This window comes from Penicillium subrubescens (genome assembly GCF_028828155.1).
Source record: "Penicillium subrubescens strain IBT 31985 chromosome Unknown utg000002l_segment0_segment0, whole genome shotgun sequence".
Classification (NCBI taxonomy): domain Eukaryota; kingdom Fungi; phylum Ascomycota; class Eurotiomycetes; order Eurotiales; family Aspergillaceae; genus Penicillium; species Penicillium subrubescens.
In genome coordinates this window covers 6,636,204-6,659,670 of record NW_026643152.1, presented here as the reverse complement: position 1 = coordinate 6,659,670, position 23,467 = coordinate 6,636,204, and the positions used below count along the sequence as shown (strand labels likewise).

At 50.5% G+C, this 23,467-nt stretch overlaps 9 protein-coding genes across 9 annotated transcripts; 4 read left to right on the top strand and 5 right to left on the bottom strand.

Moving 5' to 3' along the window:
* Nucleotides 1-515: 515 nt before the first annotated feature.
* N7473_003741 (WD40 repeat domain-containing protein) lies at nucleotides 516-1,817 on the top strand (the record flags this gene model as incomplete). The annotated part of the gene is made up of 5 exons (XM_057149681.1): nucleotides 516-525; nucleotides 585-698; nucleotides 766-805; nucleotides 880-1,619; nucleotides 1,681-1,817. The coding sequence occupies 5 exons, from the start codon at nucleotides 516-518 to the stop codon at nucleotides 1,815-1,817; spliced, it is 1,041 nt and encodes a 346-aa protein (XP_057013335.1).
* A 529-nt stretch (nucleotides 1,818-2,346) lies between these two features.
* On the bottom strand, nucleotides 2,347-3,973 carry N7473_003740 (putative RNA binding protein; the record flags this gene model as incomplete). Its single annotated transcript, XM_057149680.1, has 7 exons — nucleotides 2,347-3,030; nucleotides 3,103-3,169; nucleotides 3,225-3,273; nucleotides 3,329-3,366; nucleotides 3,436-3,467; nucleotides 3,776-3,856; nucleotides 3,932-3,973. The coding sequence occupies 7 exons, from the start codon at nucleotides 3,971-3,973 to the stop codon at nucleotides 2,347-2,349; spliced, it is 993 nt and encodes a 330-aa protein (XP_057013334.1).
* A 753-nt stretch (nucleotides 3,974-4,726) lies between these two features.
* Nucleotides 4,727-6,929, bottom strand: N7473_003739 (alpha-actinin, sarcomeric (f-actin cross linking protein); the record flags this gene model as incomplete). The annotated part of the gene is made up of 4 exons (XM_057149679.1): nucleotides 4,727-4,918; nucleotides 4,990-6,597; nucleotides 6,709-6,775; nucleotides 6,874-6,929. The coding sequence occupies 4 exons, from the start codon at nucleotides 6,927-6,929 to the stop codon at nucleotides 4,727-4,729; spliced, it is 1,923 nt and encodes a 640-aa protein (XP_057013333.1).
* A 1,135-nt stretch (nucleotides 6,930-8,064) lies between these two features.
* N7473_003738 (aldo/keto reductase family protein) lies at nucleotides 8,065-8,992 on the top strand (the record flags this gene model as incomplete). The annotated part of the gene is made up of 2 exons (XM_057149678.1): nucleotides 8,065-8,574; nucleotides 8,657-8,992. The coding sequence occupies 2 exons, from the start codon at nucleotides 8,065-8,067 to the stop codon at nucleotides 8,990-8,992; spliced, it is 846 nt and encodes a 281-aa protein (XP_057013332.1).
* A 102-nt stretch (nucleotides 8,993-9,094) lies between these two features.
* On the bottom strand, nucleotides 9,095-11,031 carry N7473_003737 (initiator tRNA phosphoribosyl transferase family protein; the record flags this gene model as incomplete). The annotated part of the gene is made up of 5 exons (XM_057149677.1): nucleotides 9,095-9,249; nucleotides 9,358-10,024; nucleotides 10,189-10,361; nucleotides 10,506-10,540; nucleotides 10,694-11,031. 5 exons carry the CDS (start codon nucleotides 11,029-11,031, stop codon nucleotides 9,095-9,097), a joined length of 1,368 nt encoding a protein of 455 aa, XP_057013331.1.
* Nucleotides 11,032-12,837: 1,806 nt separating this feature from the next.
* Nucleotides 12,838-13,670, top strand: N7473_003736 (HAD family hydrolase; the record flags this gene model as incomplete). Its single annotated transcript, XM_057149676.1, has 2 exons — nucleotides 12,838-12,846; nucleotides 12,921-13,670. The coding sequence occupies 2 exons, from the start codon at nucleotides 12,838-12,840 to the stop codon at nucleotides 13,668-13,670; spliced, it is 759 nt and encodes a 252-aa protein (XP_057013330.1).
* Nucleotides 13,671-15,226: 1,556 nt separating this feature from the next.
* N7473_003735 (MutT/nudix family protein) lies at nucleotides 15,227-16,575 on the top strand (the record flags this gene model as incomplete). The annotated part of the gene is made up of 4 exons (XM_057149675.1): nucleotides 15,227-15,277; nucleotides 15,430-15,522; nucleotides 15,973-16,213; nucleotides 16,337-16,575. The coding sequence occupies 4 exons, from the start codon at nucleotides 15,227-15,229 to the stop codon at nucleotides 16,573-16,575; spliced, it is 624 nt and encodes a 207-aa protein (XP_057013329.1).
* Nucleotides 16,576-16,732: 157 nt separating this feature from the next.
* On the bottom strand, nucleotides 16,733-17,768 carry N7473_003734 (putative NUDIX family hydrolase; the record flags this gene model as incomplete). The annotated part of the gene is made up of 2 exons (XM_057149674.1): nucleotides 16,733-17,248; nucleotides 17,310-17,768. 2 exons carry the CDS (start codon nucleotides 17,766-17,768, stop codon nucleotides 16,733-16,735), a joined length of 975 nt encoding a protein of 324 aa, XP_057013328.1.
* Nucleotides 17,769-20,286: 2,518 nt separating this feature from the next.
* Nucleotides 20,287-20,566, bottom strand: N7473_003733 (uncharacterized protein; the record flags this gene model as incomplete). The annotated part of the gene is made up of 2 exons (XM_057149673.1): nucleotides 20,287-20,381; nucleotides 20,434-20,566. The coding sequence occupies 2 exons, from the start codon at nucleotides 20,564-20,566 to the stop codon at nucleotides 20,287-20,289; spliced, it is 228 nt and encodes a 75-aa protein (XP_057013327.1).
* Nucleotides 20,567-23,467: the final 2,901 nt, after the last annotated feature.

The following is a 23,467-nucleotide window of genomic DNA, read 5'->3' as shown; positions in this document are numbered from 1 at the left end:
AAGACCTCTCTCATTCAATCATTTGATGTATCAACACTATAAACCGTCGAGGCCCAGTAGAGGCACGTGTTTTAGCCTAATCGGGACAGGGCGGGGCCAGCTGAGGTAAGCAGGAGGCATGCAGGTGACCCGCTAGTTCGAGGGAATTCAATATCGAAAGAGGCCAAACTGCGGGATTGTGGACTTGTGAACACAACCACACCAGGAAATCTTGTTCGTCCGTGGGGTCTTCATTGCCCCCATACCCCTTTCGGTCCTTCTGTAAAAGACAAGACTTGATGAATTGACGACCCTCACGAATCTCCTTTGTACTTTCCTTTAAAAAAGACACGGAACGACCTTGGACTCATCCTCCTGGCTTCTCACCACATCTCATCTGCCCTCTCTTCATTTCTCAGCTTAAGCTCTCACGTCTGCTACGACTGTTTATGGCAGATAACGGTCATCTTTGAATCTTGAATCTCGAATCTCGATCATTTGAAACTTTCAGGGTTCCCAATTTGGACTGGAACATCATGGCGTCCGGTAAGTGGGATGCTCTCCATTCTAGTTGTCCTATATGAATCATAACTGATTGAATCCAGATATTCCCAAGGTCGTCCCTCTCACCTGTCACGGGCATTCCCGTCCCGTCACTCACTTGAGCTTCTCCCCCACTGTCGAGGATGACCAGTACTATCTAATCTCAGCCTGCAAAGGTAAACCCATCTCTCTCACAAAGAACTAAAACCACACCTGTAGCCAAGACTAACAAAAACCTCCCAGATAACAACCCCATGCTTCGCGATGGAATCACCGGTGACTGGTATGTACACCCTCTCCCCCCCCTCCTCCCCATCCATAAAGAATAAACCCCCCAAGCTCACAAATCGACTCCAGGATTGGCACATTCCTCGGCCACAAAGGCGCTGTCTGGCAAGCCCGGCTCTCAGCCGACGCCGCAATCGCAGCCACAGCAGCCGCAGATTTCTCCGCCAAGGTATGGGACACCTATACCGGCGAATGCCTGCACACCCTGACGCACGCACACATCGTGCGCGCAATCGCCTTCCCCATCCAGGCAAACCCGCAAGTCCTCGCCACCGGCGGCGCAGAGAAGAAACTCCGTATCTTCGATCTGACCCGTGGCGGCGGCACCAGTAGCAACGGCTCGTCTCCCCCACTGCCAACACCCAGCAGCAACGGGAGTCCCGTCCAGGCTGGTACGGATGTAACTAGCTACGAGATCGGACCCGGTGTGCACGGTGGCACGATTAAGTCTATTGTTTGGAACCAGGACTACAATATCGTGACCACAGCTGCTGAAGACCGCAAGATCCGTTGGTGGGATCTGCGTTCGCGGCATCCTGTTAAGGAGTATGCTGTTGATGGTGCGATTGGGTCGTGCGAGTTGAATAGTCTTGCCGTGCGGCCTAATGATGCGGGAATTTTGACTGTGGCCGCTGGTAAGAGTGTGTATCTGTTCGATGGCGTGCAGCCGGGCCGGCTCTTGAAGAAGACCGATTTCAGATACGAGGTTGCCAGTGCAGCGGTTAACAGCGACTCGGGCCGTTTGGTCACCGGTAGTGCGGAGGATACATGGGCGCGTGTCTATGACCTGCACTCGGACGAGGAGTTGGGTATGTACTTTCGAATCCCTCCTCGACACGCTTGGAGATCATTGCTAATATTTTGCGACAGACGTCCAAAAGGGCCACCACGGACCTATCTGGTCTATCAGCTTTTCACCCGATGGAAAGCTGTACGGCACCGGTAGCGAGGACGGCACTGTCAAGTTGTGGAAGGCGTGCCGGGAGCCGTACGGATTGTGGCGCTGAGCAGGAACAGAACAGGATTGAAACACTGTATACACTGTACAGCGAGAAGACGATTAAAACGTTCTCGGATTTCCTTGCTATGAACACTCATTTTGATAATTGGCGGTGGCTGTCGTGTGCATTATGACAATCTGATACCCTCGCCTCAACGCTGATACGTTTTTCTATATTTTTCGCCCCCGGAGCTTTGTCAATTGTAGGCAAGGGGGACTTCCGATTTGTAGGTTCGAAAAAGGTATTCTACTGCGCATCCCCGTTATAAAAACGAAAGTACCGCCAAGGCGCTTGGTACTAGTTTGATAAATTTAATCCTCTACAAAAACAGTAACCAAGACATGCCGATATGGCCCAGATAAAATTTCCATCGTCAATTTCGTGATGGTTGTAAAATTACATGTGCCTTTCGACCCAGCCTGGCATCGCCAAGCCATCACTTCTCCAAATGCACATTAAGACCAAAAAAAACTGTGCAGCAATATTCATGAAAAGTAGAGACCAATCGCCAATTTTGTCGAAAGCTCGCACGGCCTTACTCGATCATGTCGATATCGTCGTCAGCGACAGCAGGCGCAGCAGCAGCAGCCGCCGGGGCTGGGGCAGCCTGCGGTTGGGCGGCAGCAGCCTCGGGTTGCTTCTCGGCAGTCTCAGTCGCGGCGTTGTTTCCACCCCAGTAGTCTTCCATCTCTTGATCCAATTCCTCCTGTGTCTTGCGGGGACGGCCATCTGCGCCGCGACGGCCTCCTCTCTCGGTGCGGCTACGGTTGTCCCGACCATCACGGCCATCACGGCCATCACGGCCATCACGACCACCCCGACGACCTCCACCACCACGACGGGGCGAACGTTGGCGAGATCCAGGGGTGTAGCGGTCGATTCCATCGGGAGCAGGTTTGGAGGTGTCACTGCGACGGCCACGGCGGCGGGAGCCGTCTGCGCCTTCTTCACCAGTGGGGCTGAGGCTGCGCGAGTCGCGTTCAGGGCGCTCTACGCGGTCAAAGAGAGTGTTGCGATCATCGGGGTTGCGTTCCCGGCGGCCGGGCACGAGGGTAAGGCGGATGGGCTGACCCTTGGCGTTGGCGCCGTCGAATTCGCGGAGGGACTCGTGAGCGTCGCGCAGGCGCTCGTATGTGACGTAGGCGACACCCTCGGAGCGTCCGGCGCGGTCATAGACGAGGGAAAGGGCGGAAACGGGACCGATGCGGCCAAAGAGGTCCTACAACGCCGATCAGTCTCATGGAATTGTATTTACCGAGTTGGATAGAAGGGGATGGTTTGAAAATCTCACCTCCAAGTCGGGCTCGGTGATATCGTAGTGAAGATTCTCCACGCGGACCTTGGTCAGGGCACGACCACTGATAAACCATTAGCACCTTCCCACCTCTGAATTCCGACAAAAGCGTTTCATACCGATCGGGCGAGCCTGAGCGACGGTGGCGAGTGCCACGGGACCCGCGCGCTAAAAGACAGTCAGATCAAGAACAAAGAGCCATATCACCGCGGAAAAAACACACCATCGCGGTCATCGTCGAACTTATCATGCACCCAATCCCTAACAACACGAGCCCGTCAGCATTCCAATCCAGCCCAGGCAAAACGCAGGAGACGAGGGAATAGTCACAGGTTCAGATCGACGCGATCTTGCGAATAAGGCTGTTGCAATGAAAAGAACAGGTCAAAGGTTAGCTCCAAGTCAGGATAGGTAGCGTGGACATTTGCATTGCGTTTCCAAGTCTCCGCCGCCGGCCTCGCGTCGCGGGCGATTCTCCGATCATCTACGGCGAGGGGACTGGCAAAACGATTTGTGTGTGTCACGGCGCAAGAGAATTCGATGTAGGAAGAGGAGGGCGGACCTAGAAGAGTTCCGAAGCATTAGCGACACTGTAATGGGCCGAAGTGCGACAGCGGGATCGATCTGGCTTTTTGCGCAGTTCGGGTTGGATTGTGAGGGAGGGAGCTACCTTTCTTACGCCATCGCGATCGTTGCGTCGGCGATTTTGAGGGGGATTGCGGCGACCGCCTGAGGGACGGGTCTGCTTGCGCTGCGATGGGGAATTGGAGTGTTAATTTGTTGGTCGGGCTTAATTGGGGCGAATCAGGGTAGCTTGGATACTCACCGATGAATCCTCGGCGATGATCTCGTCGAGACTGCGGTCCATGGTGAGGGGTGTGAGGGGAGGTTGGTGAGGAAAGAGAGTGAGGGAGGAAACGAGGAAGGAGCAAGGATGTGTGAGTGTGGTAAGAGATCAATCCCAGAGAAAAGCAGAAGTAAGGATTGGAGAAGAGATGGTTGGATGATCTGCAGATGGCCTGGCGGATTGACGACTTGTCTCCGGCCAGGGTCCAGTCACGTGAATTTGACGGGACCAGAGTCAGCCTCTCTACATTATTAGGCAGCAAATACAATGGGTTAATCGAAGATAAGAGTCGTGTTGTTCGTGTTATAGAGGCCTAGAACTGATTAGGAATGTATAGAAGTGGCTAGCCATGTAATGTGAAACATACATGTCACACCAAGGAGAATAGGCCTTACAATGGCATTGTCTTTCATAGTTATATACCTACAAGACTACTTGCCATAACCATTACACAGTACTGCATTCTTCAAATTCACACCTTGTCCATTCTTAATTGGTTCAATGTCATTCCATGGTATCCTGATACATTACAAACCAGACTCACAAGCAGAATACGCACAAGTAGAAAAGAGGGACAACCGCCGAACCCCACGATGCATGCTGTTAAGAAAGAAAAGGCAAGAAAGGAGCCGAAGGCTGCAAAAAGAGGGAAGAAAACACCACACCACACAAGAAAAAAGGCCCACGCACCTAATCAAAGCAGTAACAACCCCAGTATAACCGGCGACGCTGTGCATAGAACCACTGAAACCAATTGCCTTCCTATTGAGATGCTCAATGCTTTCCTCCACTGTTACTCTTCTGATCCTCGATCATCTTTTCCATGAAGCTGATGTAGTCAAACTTGGGCAAGTCTCGGTCCTCGAGAAGATCGGGGCCTTCATGTTGAGGCATTGTCTTGACCAGGTGTTCAATGACTTCATCTGGAATGAGCGAGTGCCGGAGGTCAAGCTCGGTAACATATGGCTGCGAAGAAATGGCATTAGCTCGAGAAACGGGAAGCGAACAAGATATATTGATCTGAATGGGGAACAAACCTTGCCATCAGCAACCTCTTTGAAGCTCTGGAAAACCTGCTCAGCTGTATTCTGATCCTCCGTCACACTGACCATGAACCGAATGAACTGCTCGAAGCTGACGCCAGCATTCTGAGCTAGTCGGTTTGCCCCACAGACTTCCACATAAACCTGGTGCATCTCCTCTTCGTCATAGACCAATCCCAGACTAGCCAGCGCGGCGGAGAACTCAAGCTCATGCAATGTGTTAGACGAGTCGCGGTCGAAATGGCGGAAGACCGACTCGAACTCTTCCAACTGAATTGGGGTAAGGTTGGTCATGTTGCGAGCAACCATCTGGTTCTCCAAGAATGCCAGCTTCTTCGAGATGCTGGACTTCACCAGACTGAGTTCATATGAAAGCTCGTCAAGGGTATATGTGGTGAAGTCGTTTTCTTCAATGTTGGCCTCGGCGCACTGCTCATCCAACTCGGCGATGGTGTCTAGGAAGGCATCCAGGGGCGGGAGGTTGTCGTTCAGCTTCTTCACATGGTCAAGTTGGTCTTCGACATCGCCATCTAATCCTGAGATGGCCAGCGATAGGGTCTTCAATGTGAGCGCAAAGTCATTGGCTTTATCGGCGAATGACCTACGAAGGGCGTTCTTGATATCTCGAATGGTCTCGTTGATCAGCTGACTGCGCTGGTGTTCGTCCCTGGTCAGTTGCTCCCACTCTTGGTCACATGTCTCTGTGCTCAATTCCTGTGGTGGATCGTATGAGCGTAGTCGGTATGTGCCGAGCTTCGTTTTAATGTTTCCGAGCAAGGCTGCGAGATCCGACTTCTCGGCCACCCATTGCCGCTTCTCATTCCGCTTGTAGAGCGCAAATTGATGGGCCTGTTCTTTCACGTCCTTGTACGTCCCTTCAAATGAGGAAGTCTGCCATGTTTCGCGCTGGGACCGAATCAATCGCAACAGTTCTCGCATGCGGCGTTCGTAGCCAGACTGCATATCCCATGCACCATGCATGTTGTTGACGAACTTCTCCACTCGACGTCCTGCGTTCTCGACTCGCTCCAGCTGCGAGAAAGCATGGAACCAGTAGGCGATATAGGTCATCAGGGACCGTTCGTCGGGTCGGGGTACATCGCAAACGTCGTCCACATCGAGCAGGTCTGGAATGCCAATCTCGTTGGAGGCGATTTCAAAGGCGAGTTTCATGTTCCCACGGTGGTCGTTCTTGTCCAGGGAATCGTAGTCGATCAGATCGGGTCGATGAATATCTAGCAGCGCACAGAATGCCAATCCATCATTCCAGCTGGATGAGAAGTCCCTAACCTCCACATCTTCGTAGCAAGCCGTCTTTCGTTGACACCACAGCAGTAGACCTTCCTTGGCGGTCATGCCCTCCTCGTTGATGTCGCTGATTGTGAAACGTAGAATCAGAGTCCAGATCAGGCCCAGGATGATCTTGCGGTTGCCGTCGACGATATCCTCCGCACCGATGTTGGTCATCTGAATCCTCCGCCCTCGAATAAAGTCCAGACTCTTGTTCACATTTTCGAATTTCTGTACCCGCAGCTTGGGCTTTGACGCGTACCGACCGAGGGACTCGTTACCGAGGATTTCGAGGAGGTGAATGAGGATAACCTATTGCGGGGGAGGGAACCGGAAGAGTCAGCGATCTGGTCCCGCAGTTGTTTGCCGTGGATGCGCGATGTCGCGTTTGACGGTGGGCTGGGGAGAGAAAGGGAATCTTACGCCATCAGAGAGATCGGTCACCAAGTCTTCGATAGCTAAGGCGCGGGCCTTCAACTTATCGTTCAGCCTGGGGGGTATTTATCAGTTTGGATCATGCACGATACCGATCAGGCAAGGAGGAGGAGGGGAGGAGACAGCCCCATGAAGAAGGCTGGAAAGACTTACCATTTGGTGAAGGTCTTCTGCTGGACATTAACCCACTGCTTCTCGACCGTCAACATCTTCAATTCAGGTCGAAGACATTCCAGGGCCGATTGGCGTGGGGATTGAAGAAGCCGGGTTCAAGGTTGTCGAGGGGTGGTGGAAGTGGGCTTGTGGGCTGATAAGTGCGGGCGATCACTTGCTTAATTGTAAACGCGCCGAGGGACTAGGGGGAAACTAGGGAGGGTTCAAGGCTAGTAATGGTGGTACAATGTAAAAGAGTAAACAGTGAAACACTCTGCCAAATTATGAAGAAAAGGTTTGAGAATGGGCAAGTGGTCGGTGCTTTTTTTTTCAGCTAAGGGTGACTAGTTGGACCAGTTCAGCGTAGTGGCTTTCGTAGGGCTTGAAGGGCTGGAAGGGCTGGCCACAGGGGCGGGGGTGTAGAACTGTCAAATGTGAGTTCTGAGTTATCGCGAGGACTCCGCAAGTCTCCCTGGCAACGCGACCGCCCAGGTTCTTTATACTTCGATCTTCTTCGCGACTCGAGGGGGTGGGTTATCTTAAGTAAATGCCTGTTCATTGTTAGATATTCATATCATGATTGCTACCATGCTTGATCTTTGTTCTAGAAAAACTATCATTACAACCAATCGATTGCCTGATGGTATGCACCACCCATGGATGCTTCATCTTGGGCGATCGCACCCCACGAATCGGAGATCGGGGGCCAACGTGGCCAATGCCATCATGCCGATGGAGCAATATCTAGATCTGCTATCGATATGAGCAGATTAGATTAGGTTGCGTTGATTGGACATGTTGGTATCCTTGGATGAACTATAAACGGTCGGCTCTACCTTGGTAGCCCGGACTTCAACTAGGACACCATCATGCTATTTGCATCTTCTCTGAAGGTTCCATAGTAATCGATAATCAAGATAGATCCTCAATAGAATCAATGTTTAATAATACAACACTTCTACAAATCAGCATTATACATCTTACAAATCTCCACGTCCAGTCCAGCCCGCATGGCGTGAGTAATCGACGGATGATATCATTCCATCCGGTTCGGTTCCGCCCCGCTTCGAGCGCCAAATTCGCTAATCCCTTTGACAGCTTCCATTTTCAGCTTCATCACTCTCGTCTCTCTCCACTCCGACTCCTTCTCAACCTCCTCAACTCCCACAACCAAATCCACCCTCCTCCAAAATGTCCTACAAACCAACCGAGACCCTCCCCCTCCCCAACTCCACCGTGCGCATCCCGCGCCTCGGCTTCGGCGTCTACCGTTCACCAGCCTCCCAATGCGTCAAGTCCGTCCTCAAGGCGCTGGAGGTGGGATACCGTCACATCGACACCGCGCAATTCTACGGCAACGAGGGTGAAGTCGGCGAGGCCCTGCGCACCTCTGGCCTCCCCCGCGACCAAGTCTTCGTGACCACCAAGATCCTCAGCCCCGCTGGCTCGGCCGAGCAAACCTACGACAAGCTGTTGGCCAGCGTGGAGAAGATTGGTGGGCCGGGAGGATACGTCGATCTGTTCTTGATCCATAGCTCGAGCTCTGGGCCCGCGGGGAGGAAGCAGCTGTGGCAGGCGTTGGAGAAGTTGCATGGTGAGGGCAAGGCTAAGGCTATTGGTGTGAGCAATTATGGTGTGCAGCATATTGAGGAGATGAAGGCGTATGCCCAGGTGTGGCCACCACAAGTCAACCAGATTGAGGTATGTCCTTCTTTTTCTTATATTTGGGCAAGTGGTCCCTATCGAAGCTATTGACTAACTCGTGTATCCTCTTGCGATACAGCTCCACCCATGGTGTCAGCAACGCACCATCGACGCATACTGCAAGCAGCACGGCATCATCGTTGAAGCCTACTCGCCCATCGTCCGCAACTACAAAGCCAATGACCCGACCCTCGTGGAGATCGCGGAGAAGTACAAGCATTCCACGCAGCAGGTCTTGATCCGCTATGCGCTGCAGAAGGGCTGGGTACCACTGCCCAAGACCGATAACCCAGATCGCATTGCCTCCAATGCAGATGTGTTCGGCTTCGATATCAGCGCGGAGGATATGGATATTCTGGATTCGCTCGACCAAGGCGATGCAGGCGCTATTGTTGAGGCTGTGGCCAACGAGTAAAAAATGGGATGGTTTCCTCGAGTCGTCGGTTCATCAAGACCGAACTGCCGATCTTGCAGCGCTTGTTCAAACGGCCACCTGATGCCCTTTCATCGGTCAAGATCAATAATCCGGCGGCTGCATCAAAAAGGCGTTGACCGATTGAAGCGTCGAGCGGGAAGGATTCACGTCGTGTTTCGACGAGACGATCCACGCCAGACGCTGTCGGATGAACTGCTTGCTGATTGAGCGCTTGCTCTGCTCGGCGTCGAAGGTTCCTAGGAGACGATGTAGTTAGTTATTTTTGATTCCCTTTTGACGTTCCATCTAGCGTGTCAATTCATTCCAAGATTTTTTTCCGTCTCGGGGGGAGTGTTTCGCATTACCATCCTCAGTATAGAATAGGCAGATAATCGCCAACAAAGCACCAGCCGAGAGATCCTTGCCCGTATCACAAGTCACCAACAACGACCGCGACGGATCAGAACCAAGTTGCGCACCAACAAAATCTCGCACTTTATCCAACGATTTCCGCAAGTCACGACTACCCAGCTTTGCCGACGCACAACCCAGATTAAGACGCTTTGGATTATCCACCACAGCAGTGGGATCACCATTACAGTCAATCACAAGGTCATACTGTGCGCACACATCCACACGCGCATCAGTCTGACTGATATACAAATTGCGCGTCGGCGAGATACCAGTAGCCTTATGATCAGTATTCTCACGCGTATACTCCCCCACCAACTCCGCAATCACACCGGGCAAATCCTCCTCAGACGTGCGTTTGAGAAGGAGCCGATTTGCCCAGAACACGGGCGGCGTTAGCCCGTGCGCCCATGCCTCGCTGTCATCTCCAGCACCCTGGATATACCCGCCCTCCGACATCTCCGCGCCGTGGACGCGCTTGGATGCCGAGCATAGGACTAGCAGGTGATACTCGTCGCTCTTGTGGAGATCTGTTGGATGGAAATACGAGCGAGTAGCCCAGGCTACGCGCATGGGTTTTCCGAGTTGTTGCCGTAATTCCTCGAGGTCGAGCTTGAGAGACTGTTTTTGCGAACTGTCAGCCCGTCCGTCATCGCGCTAGGTAGCCCGCCCCCGGGCGAAAGATAAGGAGGAGGGGGATCGAGAGAATGGTCCCTGACATATAAGTGCAGGGATTAAATGCAGTCATACTGTCCCGTACAGTCCATGTACATGTATGTACATACCTGAAGCGAATGAACAAATCCATCAATCCGGTTCGCAATCTGGTACTCCTCCGATTCACCGAGGTAATTCGGTGGGAGATTTACGGCGTGGTAGGCTGTTTGTGTCGGGAATAAGGCCCGGTTGAGGACTGCGCACCAGATGGGGATGGTTTTGGATAAGGCATCTGGCATCACTGGAGGGGCAGTAATTCGCGTAGTGTCAGCTATGAAAGTGTAACAGGGTAACTAGAAGTAGGCAAACGGAACTGGCGCCGACTAGGCCGCCACCATTGGCCCCGAGGACCGGGGTTTGGGATTGGAAGATGGGTATCACGTACGTTTACCTCGGCGGGTTGAGTCGACGATTACACATCTGGACGACGGTCAGAGTTGAGTTGAGGGAAATATTGGATGAAGGAATTGTATGTCCGACCAATAGGAGCCTCGAATTATAGACCAATAGATCCATTATCCAATTTTAAACGATAAAAAGATAGGGATAAGTGTAAGGTTATGCTCTACTTACCCTCCATGTTCCCTCGCCAAAGTCAAAAGCTGTAGATTGAGTCTACGAAAGCTGAAATCCCACTGCCCTGTATGCCCATCCGTACTCTTAAAATAAGCACTGCCGACCTTAACGTCCGGATCAATATACCAACTCCCACAGCGCTCATTCGCAACGAGGGGCAGAGCATAATGATCCGCAACCTCCTTCACAAAGACAGCGTCCGTCTCAATGGACTGAAGCCTGTTCGAGACGGATAGGGCCGAACGTCGGAGAGACGAGAGTGTCTGCGATATGGATGTCTGTGCAGACGGGAAATGCAGAGACTCTAGGGTCGGAAAGGTGCCCGGAGATGCCATTGTGACTAGGGCTGGCTTGCCAAGCAGACAGATGTTTTAACTGAGGGTTTTTGGCTCTCGGGCTACCTGGACCTTAGTGGGAGTTGCACTTGTACACCGGGGTGGTAGGGATTCCTTCTGGACCGGGAGTCCGCTGAAACCAGCCTTTTTCGGTGGTCTTGGTGTGATGAATGGGAGCGGGATTTTTTGAACATTGAAGGTTGCAGAATTGGAAGATGCAGTTCCAATGGCCCACTGGTTGGTTGATGGTTGGTGGGGCTAATGGACGCTGCGGCGGGTAGATGGAAGTGGGGGTATATGTACTGTACTGTGCTTTTGGAACCTAACCCGGGTTAATATCGGGTCATTGAAGAGAAGGAAATGATAGAGAAGAATATTGAAAGGAGAGACAGGCTAGATTAGCAGAGGACGGAATCTGTTGTCGGTGGGGTTTGTAGAAGAAAACTCTCAGATAAGTCGTTATTCAATCTTCTCGTATACTACGGTCAGTACGGAATACAGTTCTTCTCGTAGGATGAGAGAACCACCCAATAATGTGATAGGAATAGTTAGCATAGACTGAGATGGATTCTGGGACCCATTTGGGCAGTCTATTATTGTAGTTGTACATTGTATATGGCCGGAAGTAGCAACGCGCAGAAACCAAGTATGTATGAGCCCGGATTGAAGCCCATGTATACCCCGCCATGACCCGTTTTCGAATGCCGTCTCTACATATTTCCTTAACCATGAACGAGCCTTGTCCCTCACCGAGGAATTGCAGGAATGCCAGTGGCTCAATCATATTATCAACAAAGACAGACTCTTACCCGAAAGATATACCGCATACACATCCTTCATGCTAACGGCACTGGCCCCGAATGTCGGTTCGGACCGGGGCATGTTGCAAATCAGCATGAAAAGGCCAGGATCCTGAGACTAATCCATGTACGACCGTGCAGGAAGAGGTTAGACTCTTCAGTATATTCCTCCAGTTAGCCCAATAGCAAGTTGAATGCGCGGTCCGTGATTGTGTTCTTCCAAGGTGTTGTTGACACGGGCATCTATTCCACGGGCCATGGAAGACCGGGCCGCCGAGGACGTATCAACAGCAGTGGACACTGGATTGCATCGACCAGCTCTTGCCCTCGACCTCCACTTTTGTATCACTGACGGCCAAAGCTCAGGGCCGTAAACCAGAACACTGCAAGCTTCGACTTTCTGCGACTTTCTACGATTCCTCGACAGACGCTAGTCCCAATTAGGAGTGAACATTGCTGACTGTGTATTGTGGGTCATGTGATTGGTGGAGTGGTGGCCGCCGAGCTGTTCGAGGTCCCTCTGCGTGCCTTGGATGGAATGTCTAAGATACATGAAATCATGTGTCACATTACATACAAATAAAAGTATCCACTACCTCCCACCAATGACCTCAGCCCCGCTCTGGCCCGGTTCCCTGCGATTCGCATTATGGCGGCGTCATGGTTTCCCGGACTGTAGGACCAAGGCCCAAGGCCCAAGGGTGCCTGCCTCCTTCCTGCCTTTAAAAGCAACCGGCGCCCTGACGTTTTGACTTCCTGCCCCTTGCCCCTCCCTTGGTTGAATGTCCCTCAATTGACTCGATTTCCTTCTTAACTTCCTCTTCCTCTCACCCTTCACGTCTTCGCACTCCCACTCGCTCTATACTTCATCGTCTTTGAGATCGAAGTCGATTATACCTGGCTCTCTACTACGTCGGCGCATTCCCCAGTGCCTGTCATCGCAACCATAATTCTCTACCCCGCCATTCAAAAATTATCTCACGGATCTTCTCCCCACGTCTCCATCATGCCTAAGGTACCAACAAGCTCCCCCAATTGTAACCTGTTCATCATGCTCAGACCCACCAACACTAACCGATTGCCCTACAGATCACGGAAATCTTCTTCGACTGCGACAACACTCTGGTGTTGTCGGAGGAGCTGGCCTTCGAGGCCTGCGCCGACTTGGCCAACGAGATTCTGGAGAAACGCAACATTCCTGATCGCTACACCGGCGAGCAGCTGATCAAGGACTTTGTCGGCCAAAACTTCCGAGGCATGATGATCTCCCTCCAAGCCAAGTACAAGTTTGAGATGGAGAAGGACGAGCTGGAGATGTATGTCAAGAAAGAGGAGGACAAGGTCATTGCCAAGCTGGAGGCCAAGGCTCTCCCTTGCGTCGGTGCCAGCGAGCAATTGGAGAAGCTTGTTGCTGAGAAGAAGTATCACCTCGCCGTGGTCTCCTCTTCCGCTCTCCGCCGAGTCGTTGCCTCGATCAAGAAGGTCGACCAGGCCAAGTACTTTGACGACGACATGGTTTTCAGCGCCGCTACTTCCCTCGAGAAGCCCACTTCCAAGCCCGACCCGGCCATTTACCTGCACGCGCTGAAGGTGTGCGGCAAGACTGCTTCGGAGACGGTCACTGTGGAAGACAGCAAGTCTGGTGCCCTCTCAGCCGTTCGTGCCGGTATTCCCGTCATTGGCTACGTCGGTAGCTATGCGCCGGATATGCAGGCAGAGATGAGCACACGTCTGCTGGATCTTGGTGTCAAGATCATCATGACTCACTGGGATGAGTTCCCCAAGTGCCTGGAGTTCATCGAGAACAGCCCCGCCGAGACTACTCAGTCCAGCCTGTGATCTCCATTTTCCTCTCATATTTATTCTCGTTACCGGATGCCTCAATGTCCGCACGATGTCATGAAAGCAAGCGAATGGTCGTTCTGGAGCTTTGCTGTTTTATTAGTTGTTTCTCTTACCTCGTTCGATCTGTGATGAACCGCCCAGATCCCATTCTATCCTACATCTCTGGAAGCGAAAGGGCCGGAAAGCATCCATACCAGGCCATTGCTGTGTGCTAGTCACCTTCATTCTCTGTCATTGCATTAGTACGTCGTACCTTTTATTAGTCGCTTATAGACAAGTCTTCATGAGCAACATGATATTAGATCTATGTCTGCCCGTCAGCACAGATCATACAATGGAGATTTTATGGGACTGAAGCTACATGACTGTAATTCTCGTGTATCGTTAATTGTTGTATTGAGGGAAGATCAAGTATGGTCTTCTCAGGAAGACATCCAAGGAGAACAACGGACAGGACAGTCGACAAAGATAACCACGCCACTGCTGCAACATCCCAGCACCCGCGTTTCTGCCTCGGACAACTCAGCAAGGCAGACTCCATTACCACTCACCCGGGTTGACATCTAGCCGCTTGACCGAATCTCAATCCGGCATGGATCGTGGCTTGCATACCCCGGTCCAGAACCGCCTAACGGGTTGAGGGTTGAAGTTCACGATATGCTTACTTGCGTTGCTTTTTTTGTTTCGTTTTGTTTTGCCTGCAATTGACATACATAGTCTCATGCTCTTTGATCCTGGTGGCACATGTCTTGATCTGGTTATACGATTGGATGGCTAGTTTGTGTAGCTCCCTGACTGCCCGATTGTAACTTACTTAGTTGTTTGATTTGGGTTAAATATTCTGATAAGAGAAGGGGGTGAATTGACTAGTGTTTTGGATTGTATAGACAATTGCTGGGGGCAAGTATGAGACATTTACAGCCTTGTCAATGGGTTGATATATGCGTCAAGTTATCCTTGGTTTAACATGGTAGAGCCAAGGTATGGAACACCTTGTTTTGATCTGGGGACTGTTTTGTCCTGTTTGTACTTTATAAACTTTTAGTCTGTAAGATAAGTAAACTGAAAAAGAAGACTCGAGGTAGTTTTGTCTTTGTTGAGTCTATTTACTCTGTATCCTGGTCGTGAAGTACACACATCCTGTGATGCACTTCGAACGGCGACAAATTACTTGAATAACGTATCAAATTCCCGATAACCGCAAATTAACCCCGCAGATATTCATTTCCAGGTTTCAGTCCTTTTGACCCCGCAATGACTGTTTCTTCACATCGTATCTACGTCCACCTTCGATGTGGGTGTCGTAGGCAATGGGAACGACGCTAAGGTAAGCGCACCGCCCCACAACCCTCGGGCTCGAGGCAAGCCCCTCTATTTTCCCTCTCCCCACTACTGCGCCTCCCTCATCATCATCGACATTGGGGATAGCTCCGAAACAAGCTCCAAACACAACGATTGCTGCCCAAAGATCACCTGCGTGCAGCCAGTTGTTTCACGAGGGCCATTTTGATCCTTAATCTCTCTTCATACACTCAGTTCAACCTACAATCATGTCGGAACGTTCCCAAGCCAAATCCAAACACGTTTCCCAGGGTCCGCTGGTATGTCAATCCATGTCATGCCATTGTTTGATGATTGCTAGTTTGGTTTCAATACTATCCTGCAGTCAGTGCAGTGGAGACAGCAAAGTTATCAATCAAAATCCTCTTGTATTAACTCCGACCATTCATAACTGACCGAGTATCAACTCCAGGAAAATGTCGATGCCCGCTGGACTCGATTGGTTAAGACCACCTACACAGACCCCTTGGGTGTTGAGCGCACCTGGGAATCAGCGGAACGACAAGTAAGATCTCACACCCCTGCCTCATTGTTCGGGTGCTCTTCGGGTTCTGCTGCAGTTGGTATCTGGGGTTTGCTTTCGGCTCCTGCCCTAGCTAGGCCAACACACTCCGTGCACCTACATCTAGAATAGCCCTATCCCACACCCAGCACCCGGGTTCCAGAGCTACGATGCCTGTGATCTATCACCTGTCATCATATCTTCCCAGCTCCTCAGCTGCACATCATGTTGTACAGCTCAACTATTCCCCAGTGTCTTTCAGATGACACAGCTAGCTCGGCATAAGCTTACGGCCCGTACCATTGGCGGATGCACTGCACAGCCCTTTCAATTGGTTGCCTCGGGCCAAAAGCAGAAACACGCGACCCGTTTCTAGAGCTCTGGGCCCTCATATGATCGTCCATGAAGCCGTCACCAACTTGATTGGACCCTTAACTAACTCATCACGTCTAGACTCGGCCCGCCAATTGCGAGATCGATGGCGTAGGCATTGTCACCATCCTCAACAAACCCACAGGGCCTGAACTACTTTTGCAAAAGCAATATCGCCCTCCAATCGATAAGGTCGTCATCGAGGTGCCAGCCGGTCTCATCGATGCCGGCGAGACGCCCGAGCAATGCGCGGTGCGCGAGCTCAAGGAGGAGACTGGCTACGTGGGCGTGGCTGAGCTGACGAGTCCGATAATGTACAACGGTGCGTTTGCATGAATTCCTTCTTTGGGTTTCTAGATTTCCTCGGCATATTCCCCCCGGCGCATATTCGTTTTCCGGGCTGCAGCTGACCAGGGTGCTTCGCTGCCTTTTTTTGTTTGTTTAGACCCGGGTTTCTGTAACACAAATTTGAACATGGTCCATGTCCGCGTGGACATGAGTCTGCCGGAGAATCAGAATCCCAAGCCCGAACTTGAGGATAATGAGTTTATCGAGTGTTTTACTGTGCCGTTGGCTTCTCTGTATGAAGAGATGAAGAGGCTCGAGCGGGATGGGTATGCTATCGATGCCCGGGTTGGCACTCTGGCTGAGGGAATGGAGTTGATGAAGAAGTGGAAGCTGTGAGATTGAGATGCGTTCACAGATAACGCCTACAGAAGACTTCTTTTTAAGTCTCACTAGCGAATACATAGAGTAGTTAGAGATACTACATTGTACAGTTCCATCAAAACAATGTCCAACACTCCACTGTTCTGTTCTTGTCTCCTAAGGACAGTTGCATTCAAATCTTTCCAGCTTCCTTGAGTCCCTTATACAGCGCCCACGCAGCTAACGTCTTCCCATCTCGCAATCCCTCCTTCCACAGATCCTCCAACGGAACAACCTTCAACGTAATCTTCTCACCATGATCTCGCAGTCCAGTCAGCTTACCCTGCAACTCCTCAATATCCCTCCGAGGCATACGCTTCTGGCATAAAAACAAAGGAATGAATTCATCACTGCCCCCGGCAGAAGGATACATCGCTTCCTGAAGGGCTTCGCCATTCTCCGGCGAGCCTTCGGTGAGTTCCGAAGCTAAAGCTGTCATATCAATCAGTTCACTGTGTTGGACTTCCAGGCCTGTCTCTTCCTCGATTTCCTTCGCTGCACCGCCGGCAAAAGTCCCGCTGTCATCTAGCATGCCTGCAGGGATTTCGGCAAATGCTAGAGAACCGGCTGGGATACGAGGTTGGATGGTTAGGATGGCTTGTTTTCCTTTGTCTTGCGATGAGGGAATGTCGTCTGGTTGAAGGATGAGCTAGAATGATAATTGTCAGTGAATAGACATAAAAAAAGACAAAAGTAAAGAGAGAACATACAAGCATGCCTACACTTCCACCCCGCAAAAACACACTCCCGGGTAACTTCTCCCCTCGCCCATTCGACACATCGGCCTTCAACTTAACAAAACCCAACCGTCCACCCCCAAACCGATCCACAGCCTGGATATCAATTTGTCGCAAAACATACGGGTCATCATAGAATTCATGTGACGGATTTGACTGCCTAGCAAGCGACTTCTGCAACGTAGACAACCAAGTCTTGAAGGCGGGGAACGACGATAATTCGTCACGGGCCAAGTCGGCCGTACTGTTGACCCGCAGGTTCAACCCGGGTAGAGTGAAGGTCGATATTGACATGATGATGCTCGGACCTGTGGGCTTGGGCTTGGACCTGGACCTGGTGGCTGGGAGTCTTCCCGTGTGTGATAGACCCAGATACCGGGGCTGGAGATTTAGATGCCGCGCCGGAAGATGCAGGTGGGGACGATGGTACATGAAGATAGGCCCGATTTTGGAGAGATCGGTGGTGGGTTAGATGGCTGGTCTGAGGCGGTGAGGGTGATGCTCGATCGATCGTCCGATGAGGGTGGGAGTTTACATGAGAATTTGATGAGGTATGTGGCTTTCCGTCTGTTGATTGTTTGTTGTATGTAGGTAGCAATGCTAAGTATTAGCTATACATTGTAGACAATGTCTGTGATGAAAGGATAAAAGGCTTGGTTGGAGGGTTAAGGGTGTAAAGTACGGAGTACAATCGGCCTGTTTGTTGTTGTTTGATGGCGATGACGTCTTTGCCCGGCAAATCTCTACTTTCGTGATCTATAGGATCCATCTTTGCGATCACGGATGCAGTCTGCGCAAACGGGGCTTTTCTAGGCGACACAAGTTATTGCGCTTTTTGCGAACAGTTTCTTCACCGGAATTTAACATACTTGATAGATCAGTCTTCGTTGATTTTGCCTCTTATTCTAAGGTTAAAGATAAAGTAAACTTTGACAGAGGATCTGTCTTGTCCCCGATGCCTACGTGAATCTCAGTCTGTAGATTCAAATGATAATCAAGGTTGAAAAAAGCTCATGCGACTTATGATTGGCACACCCTATAGATAAAATAAGGGCCATCCCAATATTCGAATTTCTCGCATGCCACCGATTCTCATCGAGCTTCAACTTGCAATTCTCGGGATCCGACCGCGCCTCTTGAGTTATTATCCGTCACCACTAGCGCCAGAAATTAGGCCTATGGTACAAGAGCTGGTCAAATGGTTGTTCACACCCGGGTTTAGTGCAGTCACCGTTTGCTCAAATACCCCTGGCAGCTCTGTGTTAAGAGCTCTGAAACGGCCCCCACCGGGAACGGGCCTCACTCCTTGACGACAATTTTTGATATTTAGCCAATCACAACCCCTGCCATATATGTACTTAGTGCATGATTCGATGCAGCTCTCGTAGTACTTTCTAGTTTCGACGGCTTCTGGTTCAATCTAGAACAGTGTATCGAATGCACCACGGCAAGCTAAAGGAGTTAGTCTGTACTCCGTACTTAGTCCTTCAACCCGGGTTGAGACCACCTTCAGCCAACAAGCTTCTGCACATCCACTCGTCATGTCAACATGACTTGAACATTGAATGACAGGAATATCAATGCTTCCTTGTTGCCTTGGTTTCCACCATTTCCGCGAATCTAGGTCGTTTCACAACTTGGGGCGGGAACAGGCGGATCATGATTTTGATGGGGTTAGAACTTAGGGGGCCAGCCCGCTCAACCTTCACTCAAGTCTCAACCCGGGTGCAAACCTGCAAACCGGCAAAATGTAACCTGGGCGGACAAGTGCACGTTCCCTTAATACTATTCCTCCCTGCAACTTCCATTTTAATCCTGTATCCCTGCCGCCCTTACCTTGTGTCCTTTACACCTTACTCATAATTTTGGCTTTCGTAGTTTATACTTTCCGATCTAGTCAGGGGCACTTTTTTCCTTGTCTTTTGCTGTCTAAGCGAGGCAGACGATGAGTTGCGCATCATCGAGGGGGAAACAAATGGTTGCCTTGAACTTTGTTATTACATATGCGGACCAGCCAGGCCAAAACATTTTGTTCGTAGAGCATGCGAGAGACATTCCTTTTTCTTTAGTTCTTCTTTTCTTTTCTATCTCGGTGTACGGAGTACAGAAGTGATACAGCTTTTGGTTCGCATGCATTATGACCACACGAAAATATGAGCTCCTCTAGGTAAACTTTTCATGCATCGGATCTGCAGCAGAGCTTCCTTCTATGTATGTTGCTTGCCTTTGAAATTTTCAAATTATCCTGAGTTGCAAAGTTATTCTAGTCAAGTTGACCAGGTTTCGCCTTGTATTTACTGTAGAGAGGTAGTATGTATATGCATCTGCAAACGTGAAGCAGCTTATTGAAGTATAGCTTATACAGAGGCAGGCAATATATGGTGTAATGCTAGCTTCACTTTCGCGGGTGCATGTGGGGTGATCGAGGAATTTGAGAACACGCCAATAGGGAAACACTTAGCCACCTACACCGGAACAATAGTTTGATTTCCCCGACCAATAGGCAACACTGGGTATAGCCGCCGTTATCTACAATCTCCTGATCTCCAAATGTTCGCAAGATGGATCATTTCTGCCCTTGGTTCATTCTCATCGTCCTTTAGCATCACCATAACTTAAACTCAACGTGAAATATGGTTTTCTTGAGTAGAAAATTGAACATTGATATGAGCATTTTATGATACGTGATTGAGCCTCGTATATCAGTGACCCACCTACTGCCTCGGAAATCGGAACCTATTTTGGAAACGAGAAGCCAAAGATATATACCGTATTTAACACAGAGCGCGAGAATTCAGCACAAGTAAAAAGCATGGCGTGGTCTTTCAATCAGATCGGGTAGACAACACCGGTCTTACCGTGGTAGACCTTGTGGGGCATACTATTGAAGAGAAAGACGTTCAGTCAATATCTCTGGACGGGATTTGCTACAAATGTCATACCATTCTAGTCAAAGAACCCCAGCTAGTTCGTTTGACTCTCCATAGAATTCAAAGTACGGCAATGCACTGACAAGCATAACGTGGCCTTGCATTGCAAGCTTCCCTGAAAGCCATGTGTTATGTTTGAATTGGCGCAGAGAAAGACATCAACTGACCAGAAATGGCGGCAAGACCCCACGATCCCGACAGAATGGATTCCTCGGGTATCTCATAGGTGACCATGGGGTTGGGTTGCTGTTGACTGCCTCGGGCAGTAATCCCATCCCGCCCAGCTCCGGCTTCCTTCATTATGATTTGGTCCCTGCTAGGCTCTGGAAGGAAGCCATTTCTGAAGCCCACCTTTAGATCCGATCAGCGAAATAACCGTATGTATGAGGGAATTTGGAATAAATGTCTCGAAATAGCGGCATATTGATGGGTCGTGAAGCGGGAGCAGCAACGGTTCGCAGCCTGACGGGCAACCCCAATTTTGGGGCGTTGGCAGTTGGAGAAGCGTTTCAACTTCGTTTCCGGGAATTAGGCTTTGATCGTTGATCAGACTTGGGCATCGTCCTTTTTCCTTTTTCTTGGTTTCGTGAAATGACGGTGAGAGACCGCCAATAATGGCGATGGCGTCGGCAGAGCGGTCTGATCTAGATTGGGCTCAAAGAAACTCAACATACGCAAGGGTTTCCCGTTTCAAGACTTGTATTGCCTCAGAACGAGCTTTGCCTCGCTGAAACATAGGTCATGGGCCTTCAATGACTAGGTCAAATAGGGCGTTTCAAGGTTATTGAGCATAATGTTGTATTATGCCCTTGACCCTGCAGGCTGCCAATATTCCAGAACACGGGAGATGGCCCGGCACCTTCATGGTTGAGTTTCTCTGGGTGACGGCAACTTCGGCAATTGGCGCTGTGATCAACAGGTTCAAATCGCCCTATTCTGTCTCGTCAGGCGCCTAATAGATCAGTTATGTTATTATTGAATCCATTTGAGGGATATGATCTGCCGTAAGCATCATTTTGTCCTCCGAAAAAGCACCCGCCTTGGCGGGGCGAGTTAATGTCTCGGTCGATATAGAAAGCTGAGAGGCGCGTGGTGAATTCAGTGCGGCTGATATGCTGAAAGGCAGCCTCATTTATTTACGTATTGCAGAGAAGAGGAATATTCTGATGTCGATGGGGTGGTTGCAGACGTATGTGTTTTGAAGACAAAAGGCATGGACCTTTTTCCCGGGGTGTTCAGGCCTGTTAATGACTGGGATAGGAAACCACAATGACCATCATGATCAAGTGAGGTAGGTCAGATGTATGCATCTCATTAAGGGCAAGTTTATTATTGAGGATTCTTCTATGGGGCAAATAAGGGTTAAATCAACCCTACGGGTAAGGGTTGTTCGGTCGAGAAGGCAACCAGCGCTAAAGCCTAGAAACTCAGAAAGCGGGTACGACCATCTGGCAACATCCTTGCGGCCAAGACAATTATAGCTCGTCTGAGTCGTCAGGCCAAAGGTGTTATTACCAGTATCTTGTTTTCTCCACAGGAGTCCTTAACGTCTTATATATGGGCTTCCTACCCACAACCCGGGGTGCTTCGCCCAGGTGACCACAGGCTCCAATGTCCATCGATATCTGTTTATAAACTCTGAGAGGCCGCACCCGGGTCATTAACCGCCATTTTACCCCCATCGACTTGTGCGACGGAAAGCCCAACCATCGCAACAACAATAACGTCAGTCCAGCCCCCTTTCAACCTGACTCTACCCGAGCATCTTTCTATGCTCACCCTTTCCGCCACTGCCACGCTTAGTCTACAATTTTTGACTTTCCCCTCATGTTCCCTTCTAAACACACACCCACCTGCAGGGCTAAATGCCAGCACGGACACCCAATTGGTTTAGGCGAGCCCGATTAGCTAATATAGTCACTGCTCAGGTCAGATGATGCGACTGCACAAAGTCCTGAAATAATAAAACCATCAAGTCACACAGATACATACAATGGACAATCCATCCTTTCGTAGAGGGCGACGCTTCCACGGAGTCAAATCAGGCTCCTCTCGAGTGGATCCCAAACCCGGTTGGCGAGGTGCAGACAGGTCCTCACCATATCTGTCTCCTAGGCAAGTCACATCCGTGGCATTGCTAGGCCTCCCAACTAACTGCCATCCCAGGCGTTCCATAAGCCGGGTACACTCGGATGAGTTGTCGCCTGAAGTGCCCACGGCCATTCGCCTGCGCTCATCAGCCAGCCTGCCACTCTCTACTGGGATGCTACCCGATGACTGTACTGTGGATACCTCCAGTAGTCAGGGTGCCCGAGTGTCCAAAGCATCCTCGCGCACAAAATTAGCTGCCCGTGCAGAGAACTTTCATCGCCGAGACAGTTCACGCACGCTAAGAGAGCGGGATCGAGGGCGGTCCACGTCTGCCTCGAATCAACCCACCAACTATGATGATACTAGTGGGGTACTGTCGAAAGCACAGCTCACTGAATCGGAGTTTACCCGAGTATCTGATTATCAAACAAGACATGAGACGCCGCGAGCGGAGCCGCGGAGATATCATTCAGACCCCGCGGTTCCTCAAACCACGGCTACTAAGAAGGGTATTGGCGGCATAAGTGATAATGATATACATGAAGACGGGCATGGGGCGGGGGATAGAGATCATGATGCTGATGATAATGATGGTGATGTTCCAATGGATCTCGATGGGCCACCCCCTGAACAAAGCCCAGAAAATGAACTCAATGATGATCTCAATGACCCGTATTCATCCCATTCCTTGGAGCCACCATCCGGGTCACAGTCGTCGGATCCACCACCGATGTACAAGCAGCCAGAGACCAATCAAATCACAGAAGATCAGTTGATCCAAGAGGTGCGCTCGATCTATGCTGGACTAGTGATGGTGGAAAAGAAATGCATCGAGGTCGACAAACAACAAACTGAATCCAACGCCGAGTTATCTGGCTTACAGTGGCAAGCAATGATATCCCTGCATCGAACATTACTTTATGAACACCATGATTTTTTCTGGCCTCCCAACACCCGTCCGCCAGTCAGGTGTTGAAAAAATTGGCCGACAAGTATGCAATGCCTGCACGAATGTGGAGATATGGGATTCACTCATTTTTGGAGCTGCTTCGGCAAAAGCTGCCAGGCTCTTTGGATTATATGTTGAATTTCATCTACCTCGCATACTCG